This window comes from Acanthopagrus latus, chromosome 4 (genome assembly GCF_904848185.1).
Source record: "Acanthopagrus latus isolate v.2019 chromosome 4, fAcaLat1.1, whole genome shotgun sequence".
Taxonomy (NCBI): Eukaryota; Metazoa; Chordata; class Actinopteri; order Spariformes; family Sparidae; genus Acanthopagrus; species Acanthopagrus latus.
This window is the reverse complement of record NC_051042.1, coordinates 18,214,670-18,237,867: the sequence shown is the minus strand read 5'-3', so window position 1 is coordinate 18,237,867 and position 23,198 is coordinate 18,214,670. Positions and strand designations below refer to the sequence as shown.

Genomic DNA, 23,198 nt, shown 5'->3' with positions numbered 1-23,198 from the left:
TATTTGTAAATAGTATTTGACCCAGGTCTGTTTACAGATCAGTGAACCTTAATTGGCACTGTCAGCCCGTGTTCACTTCCAGCCTATCCATTTCAATACTGAGACAATAACAACATTATGGAGCTCAATAGCTCATATTCCTATGTGGCAATATTATCTAGATCCCTTCTTCTCTCAGTGCAAATCAATGGAGTGAGATGGCCTTTGGCTTCATTTTTCATCTTTAATATTGATTGCTGTTCTACTTTGGAGTGTGCTGTCAGTCCAATTACGGAGAATTTAATTGATTTTTCTCACAAGCTGGGTTAGATTGGATTGGTTTATGCAAAGCAGATCAAACAGAAGTACTCCCTGGACTCCCCTCTATGTGTAAAATACAGCTCTAATGAGCAGGAGCACCCTGACACTTTCTACATCTCACCCGCTTCTCCCCTCGTTTCTCCCTCTCAGCATAAATGTGAACACTCACGCTCAATAAACACTCTATAAAATAATTCAATGTAGCAGCAGCAGCAGTTATTATTATAAGACACCATTCTGGTGATTGTTCCAACAATGTTACCAAATAACCATCTTCAGTACACTCCAATTGTCAAGAATTATTGTGCTCAATAGAGTGGATGGCCCTGCTGATGTATTTTTCCCCTAGAGAGACTTGAAACTTCAACAAAGAGTTGATAATTATATGTAATGAATAAAGCAGGTGTCTCTTCATTTGAAAATTCTACAATGACCTTTACAGGAAGCCTCCTCTCATGAAATATACATGACCCTGAACACATATGTCAGACAGCTAGACAAGACTAATTAGTTGCAGGTAAATTCTGAAGGCCTCGCTCTCTCCTCTCCTCTGCTCTGCTCTGCTCTGCTCAGCTCTCTCTCTCTCTCTCTCTCTCTCTCTCTCTCTCTCTCTCTCTCTCTCTCAAACACACACACACACACACACACACACACACACACACACACACTTTGGTCAAAGCCCTTGTTTCCTCTGCATGAAGTGACACGAGCTGTGTTTCTATCACTGGATTGTTTCATGCACATTTACAGTGTCACATTAGAAAAGGCTGATGAAGTAACTTCCTCAATTTTGCAAAAAGATTTTATGCTCATTTGACATGAGTGTGAAGAAACGCCAGCGTTAATGCAATGTCAAAGAGATCTTTGCACTGCGTTGCACAGATGTCTACTGAAATAGCATGCTAACCAGCTAGCTCTGTCCTGTCGTGTCTCCTCACCACTTTGAATTGCAGGAGTTGACAGTCTTATAGCCAGCGTGGTTTCAGCTGGGAGATGTAAAAACAGTGACCTCTCTACATACTCTAAAAAGTGAACAAGATAAACTTACAAAATGTTGAAAGGAGATATTTTTAACACCCATTATCCTGACTTAACCGAAAAAAGCAACCACACACTGGCTGAATTCAGGTTTCTCTTTTACTGAACTGAGATGAGTTCAGTAAATAAAGCATTAAGCACGTATGATTCAAAATAAACAAAATAAAACCCACCTACAATGTTTCATTTTGTCTTTCCAAAATCATCTCTGGTTTGGTTCAGAATAATCCTTAATTGCAGTGTGGGCAGACTCCACTCATTTAATAGGGTCACTTAGCTTCACGGCTACCTGTATGTGCTAAAAGCAGCTAGTCAGTACTTCCAAAGATAGCTACAGCAAAGACTAAACTGAGCAGCAATAAGCTTTTCCCTCTGCTCCTATAGATATGGAGCCACCTTCAAGGTCTGGCCATTTAATTGTAACTGCTTAATAAGACTTAATAAGATTTTGTTACCTTCTGACGGACCCGGAGTAGCCTCAGACTTTACCTCTGTTTCTAGTCTTTGCTAAGCTAAGCTAACTGTCCTCCAGCTGTAGCTTGACATTGAGCAGACAGATAGACAGAGGTATCAAGAGGAGTGAGTACATTAACCCCCAAATCCAAATGTTCTTTACATTCTGGGTGAGATGGAGAGTTTCATCATCCCTGAAACCATGATAACAATTGTTAGAAACTATTACTAGTATCACTAATAATAATATTAGAGCTTTGTCGCCGCAATGAGATGCTCCTGCAGTGGCCATGACTGTACACCTCACTTCATTTCCCATTTAATTATTGTCTGCTTGAGGACCGTGGGCTAATGTTTAATGCATGAGTCTTTAGGCATTGTGTTAGTGTGATTGTTTGTTCGGTTGCTATAGAGCAGTGGAAATGTGTTGTCTTATAGCAGTCTATCGCTTGTCTCCTCACTTAAATCTCTACTTTCACATTCCTGGAGGCTGCTATTGGAGCTAACACCCCTCCTCTTTGCACCTTTGCACAGCCTGCGAGTGCGTATGTGTGTGTGTGTGTGTGTGAGTGTATGAGGTGAGATGGAGATGGCGCTGTCTTCTATGTCTCTGGGTGCCCCCTCGCTGAGCTGTCATCACTCCCTGGCACCGGGTACACAGCACAGCTGCAGGGGAACCGCTCTGCAGGGAACCTTCGTTTCCATCTGTCTCCAATTCACAGTGGCACCTATTTAGAGCAGCTCAGCGGCTGTGCATGCCATGAGCCACAAGAGAGGGGAGAGGCTGGTTTTAGGGGGGTCAAGAGAGGTGGGTATCAACAGATCACATGCTTGAGTTTAAGGCCTTAAGGTTATGGGGGCATGAATGAAACAGACATTCATTGAGCTGATAAAGTAAAGTCAAGCAACCATAAAACACCTGCAAACACACATAAAGAGTAATAGTTTGAAACATTACTTGTGATGCTGTTGTAACATCAGTCTTTTCTGACTTTATAGTGCTATGAATTGCAAATTTCAATGTTGTTTTTGTTAAGTGTTAAGGATTTGTTTGGCTTTAAACACACACACACACACACACACACACACACACACACACACACACACACACACACACACACAGTGAATTGCAAACTATATCCTTAAACTACACCACTAGTAGCCCGATCAGTTTATATCAGTTTTAATATCACCGCCAGCGTGTATCAGCATCTGCGTGTGTGTGCACACACGGCTATGTGTGTCCACTTGTGCATGTGTGAGTACCCTGTGTATTCTCGAGCTTGTGTCTGCGTCTGTGCGAGTATGAGAACGGGCTTAATTTAGCAGGTGTGCTTTGACAGTTCTTGAATGAGCGCCAAGTCTGCTGTACGAGGGATAAGAGAGAGGAGGCGCTCAATGTGCATCTGTGTGGAGCTCGACTGTGACAGATGGGGACGGTTTAACTTATAGAGTTCTGTTAAGATCTGGAGGTTTTTCCGACGCTGTCTGTGCCAAACAGGTGTGTATTTTAAAAACACCACAGAGAGAGGGGGCGAACAAGCCTCGACTGACTTATTTGTCTAGTAGCCGCGTTTCTACTGATGGAAGGGGGTTGCCGCCGTGTTTTTTTCTCCTTCCTGTGGGTCCAAATTCGTTGCAGTTGCTCCCTTTGGAAGAGACGCTACCCTGGAGTTTTTTTTCATTCATTGTTCAAGTTGAAACAAATACAAACCCCAGTTACGTCCACACTCATGTTGAAGTCAGGTGAACACCGGACTGCTGTAGAAGCTTACAAAGAAACTAGTTAAGTGATGCTCTAGGTAAAACCTTCAAATGAAAATTCAGTGATCACCTCCCTCATGCGGATGGAAAGTCAGGTTTTCGTTGTTTCGTAATCCACAAAACATGTCTGGAGTTTCACGGCAAACATTCTCCTAAACCCACTGAGGTAGATGTGGACTACAGATAAATTAAATCCCTGGTGCAGAGACATTAAATCGCATAAACTGTGAGTTAATAACCATTGTGATACAGGCCAGTGTTGCAAGGAGACTAAACACGAGCACCATGGAACAGATTGTTGTGGTGAAAACTCTATTTAAACAAAGGCTAGTCATCGGTCATAAAAGGGCATGTTTGATAAGGATGTATCACTCTGTGCTTTATTATTTATGTATATATTAATTTATTTGGCCTTAAGAGAGAGAAGGTAATCAAACTTGAATGATAGCAGAGGAGTGGTGCCGTTGTCATGACAACAGAGCCAGCAATAAAGTACTAGTTGAAGGTAAGTCAACTATTCTTACCAGTCAGACTCATCACAGTAACAACACTATTTTAGCCGTTGACGTTCACCCCGTGTCACAGATGAAATGGCCTTAATCCCAAAAGTTGAGGAATATATATTAATGAATCATTAATTAGAAGAACCACAGCACCCATTGGCAATTTATTCATGATCAGATATGGGAAATTGGCAGAAATACGGCAGTATGACAGTTATAAATTATGTTCATTATCGAGGCTTCAATATTAATTGTGCAAGTTGGATAAGGGAAGTGTTAGCAGTGTTAACAGGCGGCATCGGCTGTCGAAGAACGAACTCACGCAACACACATTTGTGTTAGCACAAGTAGGACAGTGACACTAGGTTATACACCCTAAAATGGCATTTTTCCATCATACAACATGAACAAGTGCAAATGAATTATACTTCATGCAATGAGCGTGAGTAGCAGTGTCCTGTTTAGGGCTAATAGATAACCATATTGGTGTTATCAACTCAGAGCACTGAGGGTTCCAAAGGTTTGGAAGATAACGCACATAATCATGACCTAATCTTGTCAAGTGGATTTGGTTTGTTTAGGAAATAGCAGGCAGTGAGGTTTTGACTTTTCTTTTTTTTTACAAAGCTACTTTTACAATAGCTTCATGCTATTCCATAGTTCCAATTCCTGTGAGCTGTAAATGTGCACAGTGCCTGCACTTCAGCCCAATCTTGTCAGGAACCTTTACATGTTGAACTACAACTGGTGTGTGCGTCGCCTCGCAGCACCCCAACCACGGCTGCAGGGTTGAAAAGTTCAGCCGGTTAGTGGTGGCCAGGTGTCTCACAGGCAGGCAAGACACTTCACCATATGGCTGCTTCCCGCCACCAGACACCAGCCGTCCCAGCCGCTGACTTTCACATGCTTTACTTTTGCTGCACAAGGTGAAAAGTTGCATCTTGTTGAAGCCCTGACCGACATGCTGAAAGAGCTCTGCATGTGTTTATATTCACAAAGCGGGTAAACTTGTTCCGTCGGTGTGAGGAAACTGCGCTGCTATGACAACGACACAATTAATAACCTGGCTAGGAAACAAGAAAGACAGATTTGATGAATTTCCTCTGGATTTCTGCTACACCAACAAAGTTGCAGATTATTTTGCTTCCCTTCTGCATGCTGATTGGAGTTTTAAAGAGGTAATGAAGTCCTGGTGTGTCCTCCTGCTGGGTTTGTATTTGGCGAGGGGTGCCTGTGTGTCGCTGATAGAGGGATCTCTCTGACACGGCTGCTCTGGCCCGCCGCATCTGGGAGCCAGTAGCGGCAGCCGCTGGGGGGAGATAAGACGAGGCTAGCCGCTCGCCTGTAACACACGTTTTTGCCCCCCTCTGCCCTGTTCTCCTCTCCTCTCCTCCCCTGCTCCTCTCTCCACCCATCCTCCCTCCCCGTCATCCCCCTGACCTTATCTCAGGGGAGAAGGCACCACCGGGTCGCTGCTGTGATAGCACCTGCCAGAACCAGAGCTGGCCTCTGGTGATTATGGGGAATCATTATCTCTCTCTCCCCAAAAACTCATTTTATACCTGCCAACATCTGAGGGGAGGGGGGCAAAGGAGCAAAGGCTTCTATAACAGGTAACACACAGATGTGTGTGTGTGTGTGTGTGTGTGCGTGTGTGTGTGTGTGTGTGTATCAGGAAAGGAAGTTGGGTTATATAGGCAAAAAAATACATACAGGAAAACATTTTGCTTTTTTTGTCATGTGGCTTTCAAATCTGACATAAAGATTGTATGTGATGATGGCTGCTGATCTGTTGTGAGACCTAAATGGTGTTGGTTTATGGAGGGGCACATGCTGGATAAGTAAAGTGAGGGCTCACTAACTCTTATAAGATTGGATGTTGCTGGAGAAAAAAAAAGTTCTTATTTTTTACTTTATTTAGATATCTCCATGTGTTTAATATAATTTCTTTCCCAAATCTGTTGCTTTTACTCTGCCGTTCTCTGCTCCCTGTAATTAGTTTTGCGCACTCCTTGTTCTTTCCATTCATGTTGTTTTTCCTCTTCCCGCAATTATCTGATCAGTTTATAAATGCAGAGACAGATTCATCTTGGTTCACATCATCCAATCAATTGAGGTCAAAACTCTCTGGCCTTTATGCAAGTGCGTTCTTAGTTTCTTTTGTCTTTTCTTTCTTTCTTTCTTTCTTTCTTTTCTTTTTTTTTTTTTTTTTTTTTTACAGCTTTCTGACTCCTTTATCTTGATGTATGTTTCTGAACCTGTGATGATCCTCCTCTCTCCTCCTGCCCTACCATTTGCTTTGTTCTGATGGCAGCTCATAACCTGCAATACGTTTTCGCCGGGACGATGCCAAAATTAAATCATTTGCTCCGGGAATTCAAATGTTAGAGGTGCACTATGTAGTTTTGGGGCACTGGACAGAAAAAACTTGATTGACTTTGATTTTTATTTTATTTTTTTGCCTAAAATCAAATAGGATTTGAATACCTTAGTGTACGAACGATTGTAAATTTGGGGAACATCTCAAGCTGCTGAATTTGTTTTTAAAAAAAGTACCTACATTTCTCACGGCGTGCAAACTGTGATGTTATAGAGAAATCGGTTCCCTCTGCGTCTCTCTCTCTCTCTCTCTCTCTCGCCGTCTGTCTTTCTCTCTCTCTCTCTGTCCCCCACACCCAGAAGACAGAAAGCAACACAAGTTTCTCTCAGTTCCTCTCTGCCGATGACCATGTGTGCGTTGGTTTCGGCCAGGCGCTTGGCACATCTGTGTGCTCACATCCCCTCTCACTTCTCTCATCAGCGCACTTCTTGATCCAACAAAAATATGTATTGATGTGTGAGTCTGTATGTGCATGCGTGTGTGTGAGCACAGGCCACTCCGTCAGGGTTAGGGGGTTAATGAGTCCTGGGGGGGTCAGAGGTCAAGGAGGTGATGGCTGCAATGTTGCTAGAGTTTCACATGAGAGCCTCCCTCAGCTGTCTGAGCTTTGTGAAGTTTACTTTGGCATCTTTGTAGACGTGAGACAGCAGTGTTTCAGCATATGTCTTTTCCCACAACAGGCTGTGTGCTTTTTTCTTTTTAGAGGTGGCTGCTTTGTGTCACCCGCATGGTATAGTGTAGTGGAGAGAGGAAGTCAAGTGCCAAAAAGGCTGAAATGGCGTGATCTTTGTTTAAATTGACAGCAGAAATTCCCCCCAGGTTGCCAACTATAAAGCATATGTCACATCTTGAACAGTTTAAAATGATAAGATTTTATTCTTATATTGAAGTGAAAGATGTATGCGTCTACATGTTAAAAGAACTAGATTGGCCCCATGTCTGCTCTGTCTCCTGAGAATGACCTTCAGAGTGGACCTTCATTGTTTATCTGGGATCCATGAATATGAAGTAAACATGGAGTTTTCGAGTAGAGCCGTCCACCACAGATTCTGTGGGGGGAAAAAATGTAAATAAAAAACAGAGAACCATTATGTGACCATGCTTTTACACTGTTTGGCTGAATGACAATTTGGCTTCTTAGCTTCTTGTTTTGAATTTCTTTCACATCCAATATAGAGCCTGTGTTCGCTCAGCCTACTAGGAAGAGCACCAGGTTTTGAGGCTGACTTTCGTAGTGGCCAAGCCGCATATTTACAACTAAAGATCGGCTCATGTACGCAGGATTGAACCCTTAAGATGAGCAGAGGGATGCCCAGGAAGAATTAGTTTTTGGTTATGGGCTACTGAGCAAGGTGCACAGAGGCAAAGGCTTCTGCGAAGGAGGGAACGGGGATAACTTATAACGAATGATGCAAGGAGGGAAGGAGTGACTGCTGACCGCATACACAGCTGGTTCCTGACAGAGGAAGCCCGGACGGAGGCCCAGGTCTTGCTGCCTGCTGCTGTCTGCTGCTATCACCGCAGCCAGCACTGCTGCTTGGCCTCCCCAGGGGCTGCAGCCCTGCAACGAGCACACACCCGCACACACCGTAACATACTAACATACACTTCTCTTTTGAGCAGCAGTGGCAGGGAGGGCAGGAGGAGGGTTTAGATGAGAGCACAGCCCATAAGCCAGAGCCACGAGACAAGCTGACCTGCCGCTGACACACACACACACACACACACTCTCTCACACACACTCTGCTGGAAGGGAACGAAGAGAGATCAAGAGACCAAGATGAACGGAAAAGAAGACAGAAAGGAAGATGTACAGAGAAGATGCACCAAGTAGAGGAGACAGCAAAATAAAAACCTCTACCTAAAGACTGCTAGTCCAGAGTATTAACAGCTACAGCTAAGTACAGCTATCAAGTATCTTTCATACAACAAAGATCAGATCCAACAAAGTCTTGGATGAAGAGGTGAAAGGAAGAAGAAGAAGAGGCGACTTGCGGCTGTTTCTTGTTTTCCTGTTCGGAGTTCCTGCTACAGCTGAGTCCTTGTCCTCGCACAGCAGTTCAGTGGGTCATACAATTATCTACTGCAGCCTCAAAGGCAAACCGGCTGAATATCATGAAGAAAAATATGCAAAATCTCAAGGACATACAGAGAGAGTTTAGCAGGAGTAGTGCCTTCTAGCGTCTTGGAGCTAAAAAATAGATTTCATACATCGATCGCCTCCCATTTGTCTTGCTACGCTGCTTGGCTTCGCTTAACCTTCGAATCCCCTCACCTCACGAGGAAACTGGAGTGCTGAGATCGCCGCGGTGGGGGATTCAAAGGGCCGAACATGTCTGCCGAAGTCCTCTTGGAGCGCCAGAAGAAGGCCAACCTGAGAGCCGGGACGTCCCCTGCTCCAATGTTCGCTCCACGTGTGCCCACGGTCACACTGATCAGCCACAGAGAGCTGAGGGATAAGCACTCTGCTACCCACAGGCTCCAGCATGGAAGCCTTGATCCAAACCTGCCGATCAGCAGCCACTACAGATGTAGCGAAGGTAGGAGCTTGTCATCCTAGAGGACCTGTTCATGTGAATTCTTCTGGCAGTGTGTTGCTGTGATGAGTGATGGAGGGTCCCGCAGCTGTCAGGTTTGCTCATTAAGTTGGAGTGATTGACGGATAATCAGTTTGTGTTGACTTAGCGCTGCGTGCTATAAGGGCAATGTGAGGTTTCGTCATCTCGCTGGAAGACCTGGTATTTGATGACTGAAGCAGGGGTTTCAAGGTTAGAACATCAAACATGACCGTCTGAAATGACTTTTTACGGGTTTTTTCCCCCAGCGCAGTGAGCCATTTTTGCTCCTTTGTATAAAACAAACTCACTTTAAAGGTCCAATTGAATCATGAATCGGGAATAAATTGGCCTCAAAGTGCAATTTAACTTAACATCATCCTTATTGTAGTGTGTTATGGTCTTCATATAAGCTGTCAAGCGCAAATCATCCGAGTTAACAAGCCCAGTGGAGCACATTCGTCCTCTGGCCCTGGAAAGGAAAGGGAAAGAGTTTTTTTCAGAGCATTTGGGTGGGTGGGGGGAGTCTTCCTCTGGGCTTCCCCATACAGCTGCAGGGAGCAGAGTGATTCTGGAGTTTCACCGCTTGGCTTCAATGGCTTCTCAACACACATGCAGGTTGTGAGAGGTACAGCACAGCGAAAACTTGCAGACAGATGAGGGATACTTGAAAGACATCCAGGAAAAAATAGGGGGGAGAGAAGAAAAAAAGAGAACGTAATTGATTCTTAAAGGCGCTGAAAACACTGAAGTAGTGCCTTTAGGTGAAAATGAAAAAAAAAAAACCTTCTCTTAAATCAGCAAAGGGTTGAGGAGAGAGAGATGCATTAAGAATCAGACATTAAAGGCCCAATTTTATAGACTCTAAATATGTAGAAACTGTAAGCCAGAGCTGGGACTAATACCCAATGGAGTGAATTACCTGCAGCGCTTGCCGTCTCTTGGCAGTAATGAGCTTTGTGAACGTCGCAGCGATAAGGCCTCTATAATTAGGCTTAGTCATAAGCATCCCCCTGTAATTCTGTGATAAAAACCCAGTAGAACTCTGGTGTCGGTGCTCCAACCTATTCGTCACACACATGTGCGCACACGCGCACACACACACAGTGAGGAAATCAAAATGTGTCAGTGTGAACTGTAAACACAGCTCTTTGTCTCAAGTAGTTGACCTGATGTAACTGTATATGTGTGTGTGTGTGTGTGTGTGTGTGTGTGTGTGTGTGTGTGTGTGTGGCGGTATAGTCCAGCAATATGTTCACACTTTATGAAGAAGCAGTGTGTGTGTGTTCGTGCGCGTTCACGTGCGTGTGCGCGCGAGGTGTTGTGAGCTGCAGCATAGGCTTCCTGTGAGGGAGCAGATGTCGCAGAGCTCAGGCACAGCTGCGACGGGCGATAACCGCGGTGGCAAGAATATGTCGGCACGCTGGCTCTTCTCCCTGGGTCTTATCAGCCGCACACAGCATACAGACAGACACACACACGCGCGCGCCTGCACACACACACACACATGCACACACTCATATAGACACTCTACAATAAGGAACTGCCACCCAGCACTAGCACACCCTCACAGCGGGCCCAGATAGAGGGAGGAAGGCAATGAGAGAGATGGAGAGAGGAAGAAAAGGAGCAAGGACTAAATCAAGGGACTTTGAGGGAGAAGGTGCAGTGAATCCCTAACAAAGCCTTGGCTCACGTCTGCTGTATCATAGACTTCATAAATTTGTGCCAATCCTAATCCTCTACAGCTATGAATGGGCTATTCTTTACAGTTTCCTCGTATGTAAAGAGTTTTATATAAGTATATAAGTACATCATGCTGTCGCTTTCCATATCTTGATGTCACTTTGTGATAACGGACACAATTTTTTCAATTTTGTTCACACTCATTACAACCTCACAGAATTGTAAAATCATGTGCATCTCCGGTTGGCACACCAACCATATGTAGTATTCTATGATTGAGATGTTGTTTTCCCCCTCTGTTTTACAGAAGTGCTTTGTCTTGCAGTCATGCCACATCACTATAACTCTGCATTTACTACAAAGCCAACAGGGCTACCCAAAGGGCAGTTTGAGGTTCACCTCTGGATACTTTTACGGACACCAGAGACATTCCCAGCCGTTGCGGCATCAAAACTCAATTTTCACGAGAAATCAAACCGTCTCCATCCGTGATCATGGTGACCAAAACTGTTTATTTAAGCCAACCCAAGATCTTTTTCTAACCCTGTCCGAGTAGTTATTGTGGTTAAACCTAACCAGTGCATAAGCACAGCATCATGACAATGGAGAAATATCAAATTCAACCTAAAGAAACGTAGATGGTGTAGTTGCAATATTATGTTCAGTTTCGCCTTATCTGTGGTTTTGTATTACATATTAAGTATTTACATTCATACCGGGGACTGGGTTGATTGAAAGCTGAAATATGATCTTTTCCTAACCCTAACCAAGTGGTTCCTGTGCCTAAATGTAACCTGAGCATAAGCAGAGCATCTTATCACAGAATAAAATTGAAAACTTAAAGAAAGAAATCTGCAACATAAAGAAGTGTAGTTTCAACATATCTGTGGTTTCTAGAGAAGTGCTGCCAACATTTATTCCAGCGAATGGGTTGAATGATTACATCACTGTATCTCTGGCAGACATACACATAAATGTGGCAGAGATTAAAACATGTTGGAGGGGATACATGTTGATGTTGCTGGACTGAGAGGAAGAAAAACTGAGTAAAATAAGCAAGGAAAATAAGGTGAAGGGCATGTGTGGGAGGAGGAGAGGTGGTGATGAGAGGTGTGTGTATGTGTGAGAGAGGGAAGGAGGGAGAGGGAGAAAGAGAAGTTACCCTCTCTATTTCCTCAGCACCAGCTTTGTGGTTTCTATGAGGAACAGATGTTCACAACTTGATACAGTGCCTCATCCCCCTCTACTCACTATCTCCAGTGCCAGCACCACCAACTGTCTGCGAACACACACAAACACGCTCTCAGACACACACACAAGCACAAGCAGACACACACACACACACACACACACACATTGTCTCTTGGGAAAGACAGTCATATATAGCAGCGACTTTCTCATATGAGTGCGTGGGGGTGTATTCACCTGCATACTGAGGACATTTTACTGTCTGTTTCCCCCTGTGCTCAGGCTGCGTATCCTGTTCTTGAGTCAACACTTGATATAATCAGGTGTCACTTCCTCCTTTGTCAGTTTGCACTTCTGTTGGTCAGCTGTGACCCTGAGCTCAGCGCTCTTACTCAGCCCGGCAGTCCGGCCAAAGAAAACAGATGCGTGCACTTACAATACCTTTGAGCAAGCAGAAGTTAATTGTCCAGAAATGAGTCGTTCTAAAATCATCCTGCAGTCTGGTCAAAGTGTCCCACGCCCTTTGCTCCCTGTCTATTTGCAGATTCAGTTCTGGCACATATAAACAAAGGATTTTAGGTGCAATTTCACTGCGATTTAACCCCATTTCCCTTGTTCTTCTTCATCTCTTAGGATATGTGATATGAGCCTGAAGCCTTGAAGCAATATTTTGCTTGGCTCAGAAAACAAAGCCCGTGAGCATATGAAGTATTTAAGACAGGTACTTTGTTGTTTTCAAAAGGATAAAAACAAATTGTGTGAAAAAAAAAAATCTGAAAAATACATGGAACAGACAAACAGGCTGACATACTGGAACAGCTTCAGTAATGCATCGTGTAGTGCTCTTATTCGCTCTTGTTCTGTTGCAGAAACAGCCCTGGAAGTCAAGTGCTTCATAGGACATCATTTTTTTTTTTTTTCCCAAAGTGCATGGATTGGATTTTGAATTCCCATCATGTCTGGATGATTCAAACCGCTGACACTTGGCTGCTCGATTGCAAACAAAATGTCAGGGGGTCTGTGGGCGCAATTTGTAAAAGCAGCATTCCAGCGTACGTGCTTGAGTGGGTGGGTCAATGGTCCGTTACACCACAGCATATTACAGAAAGACTCATCCTCTTTCATAACATTATGGAGCGTCTTGAGGACAAGCGCACATTTAAGATGTTAGCACACAAATTGAGAGAACAACATCCTCTTCTAAACCATCAGAGACGCGGTGTTTAAATTACAAAACCCATATTGGAGGAGGGTGCGTGTGACTCAAAGGGAAATTTCTCAACACAAATGTGATCATTTCTATCAGTGTTTCAATCAGCATAACACAACTCGGTTACCTTTTTCTTTTCTTTTTTTTCTTTTCTTCCTTGATTGAGTAGGATGTACTCTCTCTTCTGCCACGATTGCCAGGAACCTTGCGACTTTACTGGCACTAACACTAAGAGTGTGGTCTGTTGAAGGTGCATGAAGGAGGAGAGGATAGAAGAAGAGAGAGGAGCGCAGGAACACAATGGGGCTAGCGTTCCTTTCAGGCGGCTCAGGGCCTTATCTCATTTCAACACACTGGCCTGTGACTGCCATAAGGATTTACAATGTGTGAATGGAGGGAATGCTGCAAACTTCTCTATTTCTTTCCTGCTTTCACCCTGACAGACACGCACACACAGAGATTGTCATTTCCATACCAGCACAATGACCTCACCTGGTTCTTATATCTCAGTGGCTGCTCAACCATCCAGGAGAGGCTGTCAAGCCCACCGAAGGGCGGTGGGTGTTTGTGAGGTGATGGACAGATAGAGGAGAGAAAGAACGAGGAGACAAAGATGTTTTTAATGCTATCAAAGGGACTACCCAGTCACAGTGTTACGGCACGGGGAGTTCATCGAGGCTGAGGTTCCCACCGTGTTTGTGTGTGCGTTTCATTGTGCAGTTTATCGGGGCGGCCACATGGAGCGTCAGAGCTAACCCAGTGACCGCTCAACAAAAGGCCAAATTAAGAGGAGTGAGAGGCTGTCGTACAGGGAGGCTGACAGGTTGAGTGACGCCGTTCGCGAGGAGAATAGCATCCTGTCAATCTCGGAGCTGTCACCTTGACAGGAATCCTTTCTTTAGATGCAACCCCCATCGCCAACCTTTCTGTCACTCAAGGCCACACATGCACACACACCTCTTCCCTTCTCAGTAGTCTGCACAGGACATAGTAACATACTAAGACACACACACACACACACACACACAAGGCTGCATGTGTAACGAGCTGCCTACGGCCATAACTCTGAAAGAGAAAAATACAGAGTGAGTTTCATAAACACTCCATCCGTTTCACTGACAACGCTAGACGCGTTGCTGCTGACAGACCCACCTTTTTATAACCTGTGCATCTATTCACGTGTGTAATGTTGTGTCTTTTCTCTGTGTGTGTGTCAGCATATTGCGGCTTGAACAAAAAAAAAAAACACCGGGTCTGGACCTCAGACTGAAGGTGGGCTGAACTTATTCCCTCTCTGTGCAGGAAAATGCTTGTTCACATTGTTTCATCAGTGCTGCAACGTTTTTCAGAAGTCCTCCTGGCTCGATGTGAAGGTGGCATTTGTGTTCAATTGCTGGCGAGACTGGTGAGACTGGCGTTAGGGCAGAGCAGCTGTCTGTGTGTACTTTACAAGCTGGTTCTGTTTGTTCTATAGACGCAGGAAGGGTCAGGAGGGTGTCAGCTTTGTCTTCTGTCCACCTCCATGGCTATGTGTGTGTGTGTGTGTGTGTGTGTGTGTGTGTGTGTGTGTGTGTGTGTGTGGGCGTGTGTGTGTGTCCACCAGAGGGAGAGAGAGGGCAGGTGGGTGGGGCGAGCAGATCAGTGTGGACAGGTGGAGGATTCTCACTGTAGAGGTACCAGATGTACTTGGCTTTTTTCTCTCCTTCGTGCTCTGTCTGTCAAATGTTTGTTAACTCAGTGGTAGTTCACATTAACGTCATTGTAAAGGCACCAATGGCAGCCGAAAGTCTATGTATCTTCCGTAGTAGAGCTTTAATGATTGGTTGATAACTAAATTAGTTGATAGAAATTAATCAGCAACAATTTTATTGATCAATTAATTGTTTAGGTCTAATGAAGGAAGAAGGTCCAGAAAAGGTCGGTCCAGAAGCGAGAATTATTTTTTTTTCTATTCTCCTCCAGTGTGTTATATAGGTTGTGCGACATCACACTACGTCACAGAGTCATACATTTGCATACTTTAATAATAACTAATAGTTAGGCATGCGGATTGATTTAGCACAGCTGCTCCATCGTTATTAGCAGTGCTGACTCAGGCGTGTGTGGGCTGACCAATCAGAGGAGACTGGGGGGGCTTAAAGAGACAGGAGAGTGGGAATACAGTGTTGCAACAGTATTTCAGCACTAAAGCATGAGCAATATATCTCTTATAATACCTGTAAACCGTTAAAAACTGTTACATAAAGTTTACCAGTAACTAAATAAATAAGCCTTATCTCTTGGACACTGGGACCGTTGTAACATAGTCGCCTTGAAAAATAAAAGGCCAAAACAGTCAAATAGAGAAGATATAAGGTTGCAGCAAAAATAAAATGCGAATATGAAATCGGATGACACTAAAGTACATTGACAGAATACACAGAGGAAAATGTAGAGTGATAGAAAAAGGGAACCTTACTGGTAGGTCATTCATTCATATCTGGTTTATTAGTGTTTAATTTACAAAAACAGAAACAATTACACACTTTTACCCACCGTAGTACATATTCCACGAACAAAACTCATATTGGCAGCCCCTTTATAAATAATTACATACTATTCTGTGGACTCAGATGGCCATCTTTACATTAATGATTCTTTTGATGAGTTCACAATGTCTTTTACAACTTTACAACATTACTTTACAAGCTATTCCAGCTCTCACAGAGCTGTCCTTAAGCAAAGTAATCGAAGGCTGCAGTCGTGTGGACTCAGTGGTGCTCCCCTTGTGGTCCTCGTCGCCCTGATATGACGAAACAGCGGCCCCCACGGGCAGACAGCGGGACTGCAGCACAGTTGGATTTCTCTCAGCTGCCTTTCTGCTTTCTGATTCGACCGTTTTGGTTTCGCGAAATAATTACACAGGACTAAACGTGTTTGTAAATTGAAGTTCGCCGCACATAATTTGTGTCACCTCGGCATTTCATTGTGAAATGAGACAATTTTCTCATCCAAGTGTAACCCGCGATCACTTCTTAAGTGCAGTGTAGATCGCTGCGTTCAGCCTCCCCATGGCGTTCATCCTAATCATTTTGTTGCGATATATGAGAATCTGTAGGCTCCAACTTGGATCTTCTTCAATTTAGGAGGAGGATTCCTGTACAATAGCTGCCAGCTCAAGAGAGAGCGGGGGGGGGGGGGGTCTGTGTGTGTGTGTGTGTGTGTGTGTGTGTGTGTGTGTGTGTGAGAGAGAGAGAGAGAGAGAGAGAGAGAGAGAGAGAGAGAGAGAGAGAGAGAGAGAGAGGTTGGGAGCTCCAGATGGTGTTTAAACGCAGACAGAAGGCTACAGCGAGGACAGAGAGAGAGGAGGAGGAGGAGAGAGCCGCGGTTATTGCGCACAGTGTGGGCTCCACTCATCAGTGAAGACAAAACAACCAAGTCTGTAAAACCCGCAACATTTTTGCTCATTGACGGCAACGGAGAGGTTGAAAAAGGAAAATTAAAAAAAAAAAAATAAGAAATGCTCAACTGACTGTGAGTCTCATCGGGAGAGAAGTGAAGGTTTTCCTGACACCATCTGACGGCAGGTCGGCGGAGGATCGGCGCGTCGGAGAAGGAGGAGGAGGAGGAGGACCACAGAGAGGAGCGTGGTTAGGAGGCTGAGGAGAAACTGTGCTTTTTTATTTCAAAAAGAAAAAAGAAAAAAAGGGAAATTGGTCTGGCCGGACGTGTGCGGACTTGTTCCTGATTCCACGGACTGACGCTCAACTGTGAACTGAAGATCTGAAAGTTGTCACAGGAGGAATAATAGACGCGCCCTGCAGACAAGAGGATCCGTACCTTGGTCGTTTTCTTTTTTGTTTGTTTTTTCTACACGCGTGGATATGTGGACAGTCAACAACATAAAAAAGAAGAAAAAAAAGAACGGTGAATAGTTTTGTCTGTTTTCTGCGGTTAAAACTGTATTTTTGCTCCTTTATATCTCTCTCTCTTTTTTTTTTTTTCAATCCGGGATGGTTAAAATGAGCCAGAGAGCGGATTTACGCGACCGGGACAAGTTGTGATCGTGTTCACACCAACACGGAACACAACACAAGACTGCCAAACCAAAGACATCAGTGTGCTTGAGGACCCCAAGAGCCCTGACTTTGATTTTTATTTCCTCCTTTTCCTTCCGATATAAGCGAGAAGAGAAATACCTCATCGTTTTTTTGTGTTTGTTTGTGTGTTTAGTTGAACCTGGAAAGTCAAGAGCCCTCTTTTTGAACTCCCAAAGGAAAGTTAAAGATCTTCTTTTGTGTCCGACTGTGGCTCCTGCCTCTCTTCTCTCTCAAGACAAAAAACACACAAAAACAAGGAAAAAAGCGAGGGAGAGGGATAACACCTGAGTAGCCTGCACTATTAAGCAAAAGGCTTTACTCCTTTTTTATCCAAATAATGAGGATTGAGACGATATAAAAAGTGATTTCAGACGCCACTCGGTGTGGATTATCACCGCTACAATTACCTCAGCCTGACCTCGACCTTCACAAAGTAAGTGCGACCTGCAGACTGAGCTGTTCTGAAGCCAGTAACGGGGGGAAATGTTTCATGTGTTATTAGAGGGAAGTGTTGTTGAAATGCATGCATTTTCTTACTTAAGAGATCAATCTGGATTTTTTTTTCATATTTAATGACTTCAGCTGCTGATTTATATATATATATATATATATATATATATATATATATATATATATATATATATATATATATATATCAAGTTTAAACTCACATTGTGGTCAACATGATGTCTGCAGCTGTGTTAGATCAGAGTGTTAACGTGAAGGTGAAGACAAACAACGCTGCTCTTATTTCTTTCTCCCCTTTTTAATTTATTTTTTCCATGGTGCCTCCTGTAATTTAACATATTAAATTGTCTTTACATGGTTTAAGATATTTTTTTTAAGAAAAGGTTCTCTGCAAGTGAAAAAAACACATTTCTTATTATTTAATTGTTGCTTATGAGAGACATGAAGATTGCAAACTCTGCCAAGCGAGGCACATTTATTTTGATCGATTACCTTATAAGCTCACATACCTCTTTTTTTATTCACCTGTTTGTTGTTGCCTTGAAGTAGTAGGAAATGTGGTGATGAAGAGACTTGGGAGGGTTTATGGTCTCACCCCATCAGTCTGCAGTGCACATCAAAGTGGTGCTGAGACAAAGTGATGACACAGAATCTCTATGAACTTAGTATCCATCTGGACTGCACGGAGGTGATGGGTGTGCAGGGATAAATGTAGACGTTTACCCTGAAGTGAACTCCACCGTGCCTCCACCTTTTCATTGATGATGCTGTAGTGCATCAATAGAAAAAAAACAAACAAAAAAAAAAACGAGATTTGAGGAGAGATCTGTCATTGAAGGGACATCAACTTGTGAAGATGAAGAAGGAGGCAGGGGGAGTGTTTAACAGGAATACTATGGCAACCAGAAGGGAATAAACACAACAGCGAAGTGAGCACAAAAGCTGAAACCATGGTGTATAATTTACAGCAACCCTTGTGACTTTTCATGGGGACACTCCCCGAGAAGAAACAAGTGCAGCCAAAGGTTTCTGCCCCCACTTGAACAGCCTCAGCCGGCGCACTCTCCTGCCTGTGAGTGCAACAGTAAAACACTCAGGCCATTTTCTCTGCAGGACGCGGCCCCGTATAATTGGCCCTGGTAAATATCATCTGAATAATTGAACAGCTGATAATAGTCTCCAACAATGGATGGGAGGTTGCAGAGGTGAAACCGCAGTGCAGACACCCTGCCTCACCGCACATTATACTTCCATCACCACCACCGCCAGACGAGCATCCCTGCCTCTCTCCCTCCGAACGCTGGCCGCCCCGTCTCTCAGCTGGGCCCGGCCAGCCGCCTGCACAGGCAGGTGTCCCCACTTCATCATTAAGTAGCTCTCTTAAAAAGGCAGGCCATTCATTATGACCCCCAACCTGCCGAGTGTTTATTCAATTCCCATCCACCACAGGTGCATGGACGAAATGTTGCCTGTTTTATACACAGAGGGAAAAACATACCGAAGGACTTTTAAAGAAAGCCAGGTTACCTGTTTTCTTTTAAAGGAGCCAGCAGAGAGTCGGCTCTGACACTCACACACTTTACTTCCCTTTGCCCCACGATGGGGTTTTGTCTTCTTGGTTTTTTTTTTTTTATTTTTATTTTTTCTCATTATGTGATTCATTGCTGCTATTTCAGGCACGTCATGACTAATGTTTCACCATTAAGGTATCAAAGACACAATATTTTCTGTACTCCTGCATGTGCCAATGTTAACGAGAGGCGTTTGACAGAAGAAAAAAAATGCAGGCAGGAGATGGTGAAAGTCATTAGTCTTCTGTGCCTGGTGCTGGTCTATGGATGCTGTGTTTACGTGTTTACTGTATGAGTGTGTGGGCTTGTTGAGTGTGCTCCATGTGTGCGTGTGTGTGTGTGTGGTAATTATTGTAATCTAAATGCGGGCAGTGCAGGTGAAACTGGCTGTCTCCTAATTAATGAGAGGAGCAGATGGCCTCGGGTGGGCGGGAGCTGCGAGCGGCACAGCTAGGCCAGTCAGGTGGTCAGCACAACACAGACACCTGGGCCATCACAAACAAGACGAGGCAAAGCGGCCGACACAAGCCAAAGACGTCAGGCCTGTGTGTGTTTGTATGGCTGCATGTGTATGTGTGACCTTCAGCAAACAGATGTTTACAGTTTTGTATCTGATATGATAAGAAAAGGGGCAGTATCACACAAATAGTCATATATTAGTTGATATTGTAGAAAATCAAACATTGATATTTAAGAAAAGGTAGTTTGACTTCTTCTTCTTCTTCTTCTTCTTCCTTTAATGACCCCTCAGACCACCCCAAAGCTGGGAGCCACTGTTATATGGCATATTTTTTTACATCGCTACACAGCTCGTGTGTGGCCTATTTTGTGTGTGAGACCTAAACAGAGCATATGTGTATATATTAAGGAAATTAACCTACCCCCCCAATAACCCGCTATTCTTATACAAACAGTAAAACAAATCACTCAAATTGAGGTGAATTGTGCACACATTTGCCCCTTTTGACATCTGTAACTGTGCTTCAGTGAATAATCTTAACTGTTGTATATGTTTCTTCGTTCCAAATGGTCTGTTTATTTGTGTCATTCAAGAGTTGGCGTCTTTTTCTTCTCTTATAGGCAGTCGCACAGCTTTGCCTCCGGGGTGAGACCATTAGGATCCAACTGATCAGACAGTTTCAAAATGGGAGAGAAAAGTAGAGCCTCTGTCTGAGAACAGATAGCTACAGAGTGATGAAAACTGCAGTAACTGATGGAGCCATAATTGTTGGTAATACAGGTGGTTTTCGGTGCCCTGCATGGGTGTGAGTTTGTGATAGAAGCCATAAATGTCAGACCACAGAATTAGGATGGTTCTTAAAGAGGAGACAGTGAAGTGTCTTAGAGAGTTACGAAGGTTCTTTGACATTTGGTAGGACCTCTTTGGTGTTTTCTATGTTCAGGGGTGACAAATTGACATGAATGTTTTGCAGCACTGAGTACTTACTGTAAAGGAAAAGTGAGTTTAAAGAGATCAGTGTGTAAATGTGTGCGTTTGCGTGAAATAATAGGGGAGCAAATGAGTGATGAAGTGACTTTCCCGGCACTGCATCTCTATGGTTTCACTGCTGTTTATCCTAATACACAGTGGGAAAGACCAGTGTGGTTCTGGCCGCCTCCTGCCCCGTCCTCCGTCCTGTGTGTGTGTGTGTGTGTGTGTGTGTGTGTGTGTGTGTGTCTGCCCTGGTCTGTTCCACATGTGTTTGACATTACTGTGACAAGGCTGCCCAGCCTCTCTGGGGAGATTGGGAATGTCAGAGACTAGAGCGGAGAAGCGAACAGCTTCCCAACATCTGATGGAATGAGAAACACACTCGCTGTATGGCTGGCCCGCTGACGCCACAGCGTGGGAGCAGAGGCAGAGGGTGGAGGCCAAGTAAAACCCCAAATGTGTGTGTGAAATATCACTCTTTCTCTCTTTTTCTCCTTCGCTCCCCTACATGTGCACGTTTACTCAGATTCCCAAGAATAACATGTAGTTACACACGCACACCATTTATTCCCTGCTACACTGTGTTGCACTTGAATTATCAGGTGTCTTCTTTACAGATTTCCATGCATGCAGCGCAGGTGAAATGCACTTTGTCTGTGACATTTATGGCTGAGCATTTGTTGAATTGAATTCATCCTACTGAAATTACTTCAACGTATACAGCAGCACTGACAAATAGCGCCCTCAATTACACATTTCAAAAGGGAGGCACATTTTCAGCGCGCAGACAACCTCAGTCGTGAGTGCAGTTGCAAACAAATGTCACAACACCGATGATTCACATGTACCGTGCGTAGGGCTGAATGGCTGACAGCGACACCGGAGAAAACAACTCGTTCTCCTCCACCCTTCCTCGTCTTGTGCCTGTTTCACCTCCCGCTCTCCCTCCTCACCTTCTAGTGCCTCGCTTACCCGTGGACCTCTGACCTTCTGCTGACCCACTTCTCTTCCCCCGTCCCGCTCCGCCTGCAGCACCCTCTCGCCTCCCTCCCCCCTCCGCTCCGTGTTTAGGAAGTGTGTTCAGATCGGAGTCAGACACAGGAAACAGCTGGGCTAATCTGCAGTAGCGCTGAGCTCTGTTTTAATCAAGCCGAGCGGACAGGCCAACAGAGAAAATGGGAAGTTCATATCGCCGCCGCTACCTGATATAATGAATCCCTCCCTTTCCTTGTGCCCCCACACCGAGGCCTTTATCACAGGCAGGGAGTAAACAAGCACAAAGGAACACAGACTGAACTTATTAAGGCCTCCACTCCAAAGCAGTGCTCTCTGGACGTCTGAGGAAGTGCTGCGGCGGAGGAGCATGCATGCAGAGATTGGGAAGGAAGGCACGTCTCTCACACTTGCTCTCTCTTTCTCTCTCTCTCTCTGTACAGTATTTGTGAAATTAAAAAAAGCCGTTATCTCCTGGAAACAGATCCTGTGCCACACAGATGGTTCCGTCTCTCTTCAAATGGGAGGCTGAGCCATTGAGTGCCGTTGTGTTACCAGTTAGTTTTACAGACCTTAATCTCGGCTCCAGCCTTCCTTCCTCTCCCTCCCTGCCTCTCTCTCGCTCTCTCTCTCTCTCCACACACACACATGCAAACAAACGCAGATAAAAGTAGTGCTTGTGTAAAGCACTAATTTCACTGAGAAATGGAAATATTAGCTTCTGAGGGGTATTAATTCAGAGTGCAGCGAGGGGGTCAGAGATCCTACTGATGTGTCAAAGAGCAGTGGTCACTTTGAGGAGCGAGTTATCAGCTGGCATTTAAAGTCACCAGGAGCCTCAGCGGGGTGTGTTTGAAGGCTTCCACTCCATCTTTCAAGTGCTACCTCAGAGAAAGATCATCCTATTAGTGATGTACTGATGAACTTTTGTAGTGGCCTAACCGTGTTATTACAACGCCTCATGATGCACTGGAGCCCAAAAAGACGTTTTCCATTAAGCTTACATTGTGAAAAAAAATGGGCTGTAAAACAGTGGACAAATATTTTGGACAAGGAGTTTTTACTGCTAGCGCAGGAAGTTTGGACTCAGACAGGAGTAGGGCTAGCTGTTTAGCATTCTAATTCACACTTTGTAACAATACATAGACATCGTAACGCCAAAGCTGTTATTCAGTCACATTCTGTTAATTTTGGTTAACTTTTTTTCCAACCAAAAATTGGTCCCTGACATTAGAAAATCTCATCCTGTATACACACAGACAGACACACACACACACAGACACACACACACACACACACACAAAAAAAATATTCCTGTTCAAATGACCACTTACTTGCCATTTAATTAGAAGCAATGTCAACGTGGTAAACTTTGGAGTTAATTAAAATGTTCCTACACTGATCTTATGATTCACCTAAGAAAAGTTCCGTTATCAAAGAGACACATTTTGCCGTCCACTTACTTTGACCACAACATTAATCAGCAGCTCACCTTGATTTGCCAATTAGCTCACTTAATCAGCATGTTACTGTCACTGCAGTCACTCTCTTTCTTCACCCGCTTGCTCTGATTTTGTG

At 44.2% G+C, this 23,198-nt stretch overlaps 1 protein-coding gene across 10 annotated transcripts in view; it reads left to right on the top strand.

The window, feature by feature from the left end:
* Positions 1–7,545: 7,545 nt before the first annotated feature.
* Positions 7,546–23,198, top strand: part of cbfa2t3 (CBFA2/RUNX1 partner transcriptional co-repressor 3) — a 44,207-nt gene continuing 28,554 nt past the window's right edge. For 7 of the 10 annotated variants that reach the window (XM_037095798.1, XM_037095790.1, XM_037095795.1 and 4 more), the window contains exon 1: positions 7,546–8,978. In XM_037095798.1, the coding sequence (XP_036951693.1) occupies positions 8,771–8,978 (208 nt within the window). In that variant the 5' untranslated portion in view covers positions 7,546–8,770. The other 3 variants (XM_037095791.1, XM_037095797.1, XM_037095796.1) reach the window with 3 other exon arrangements.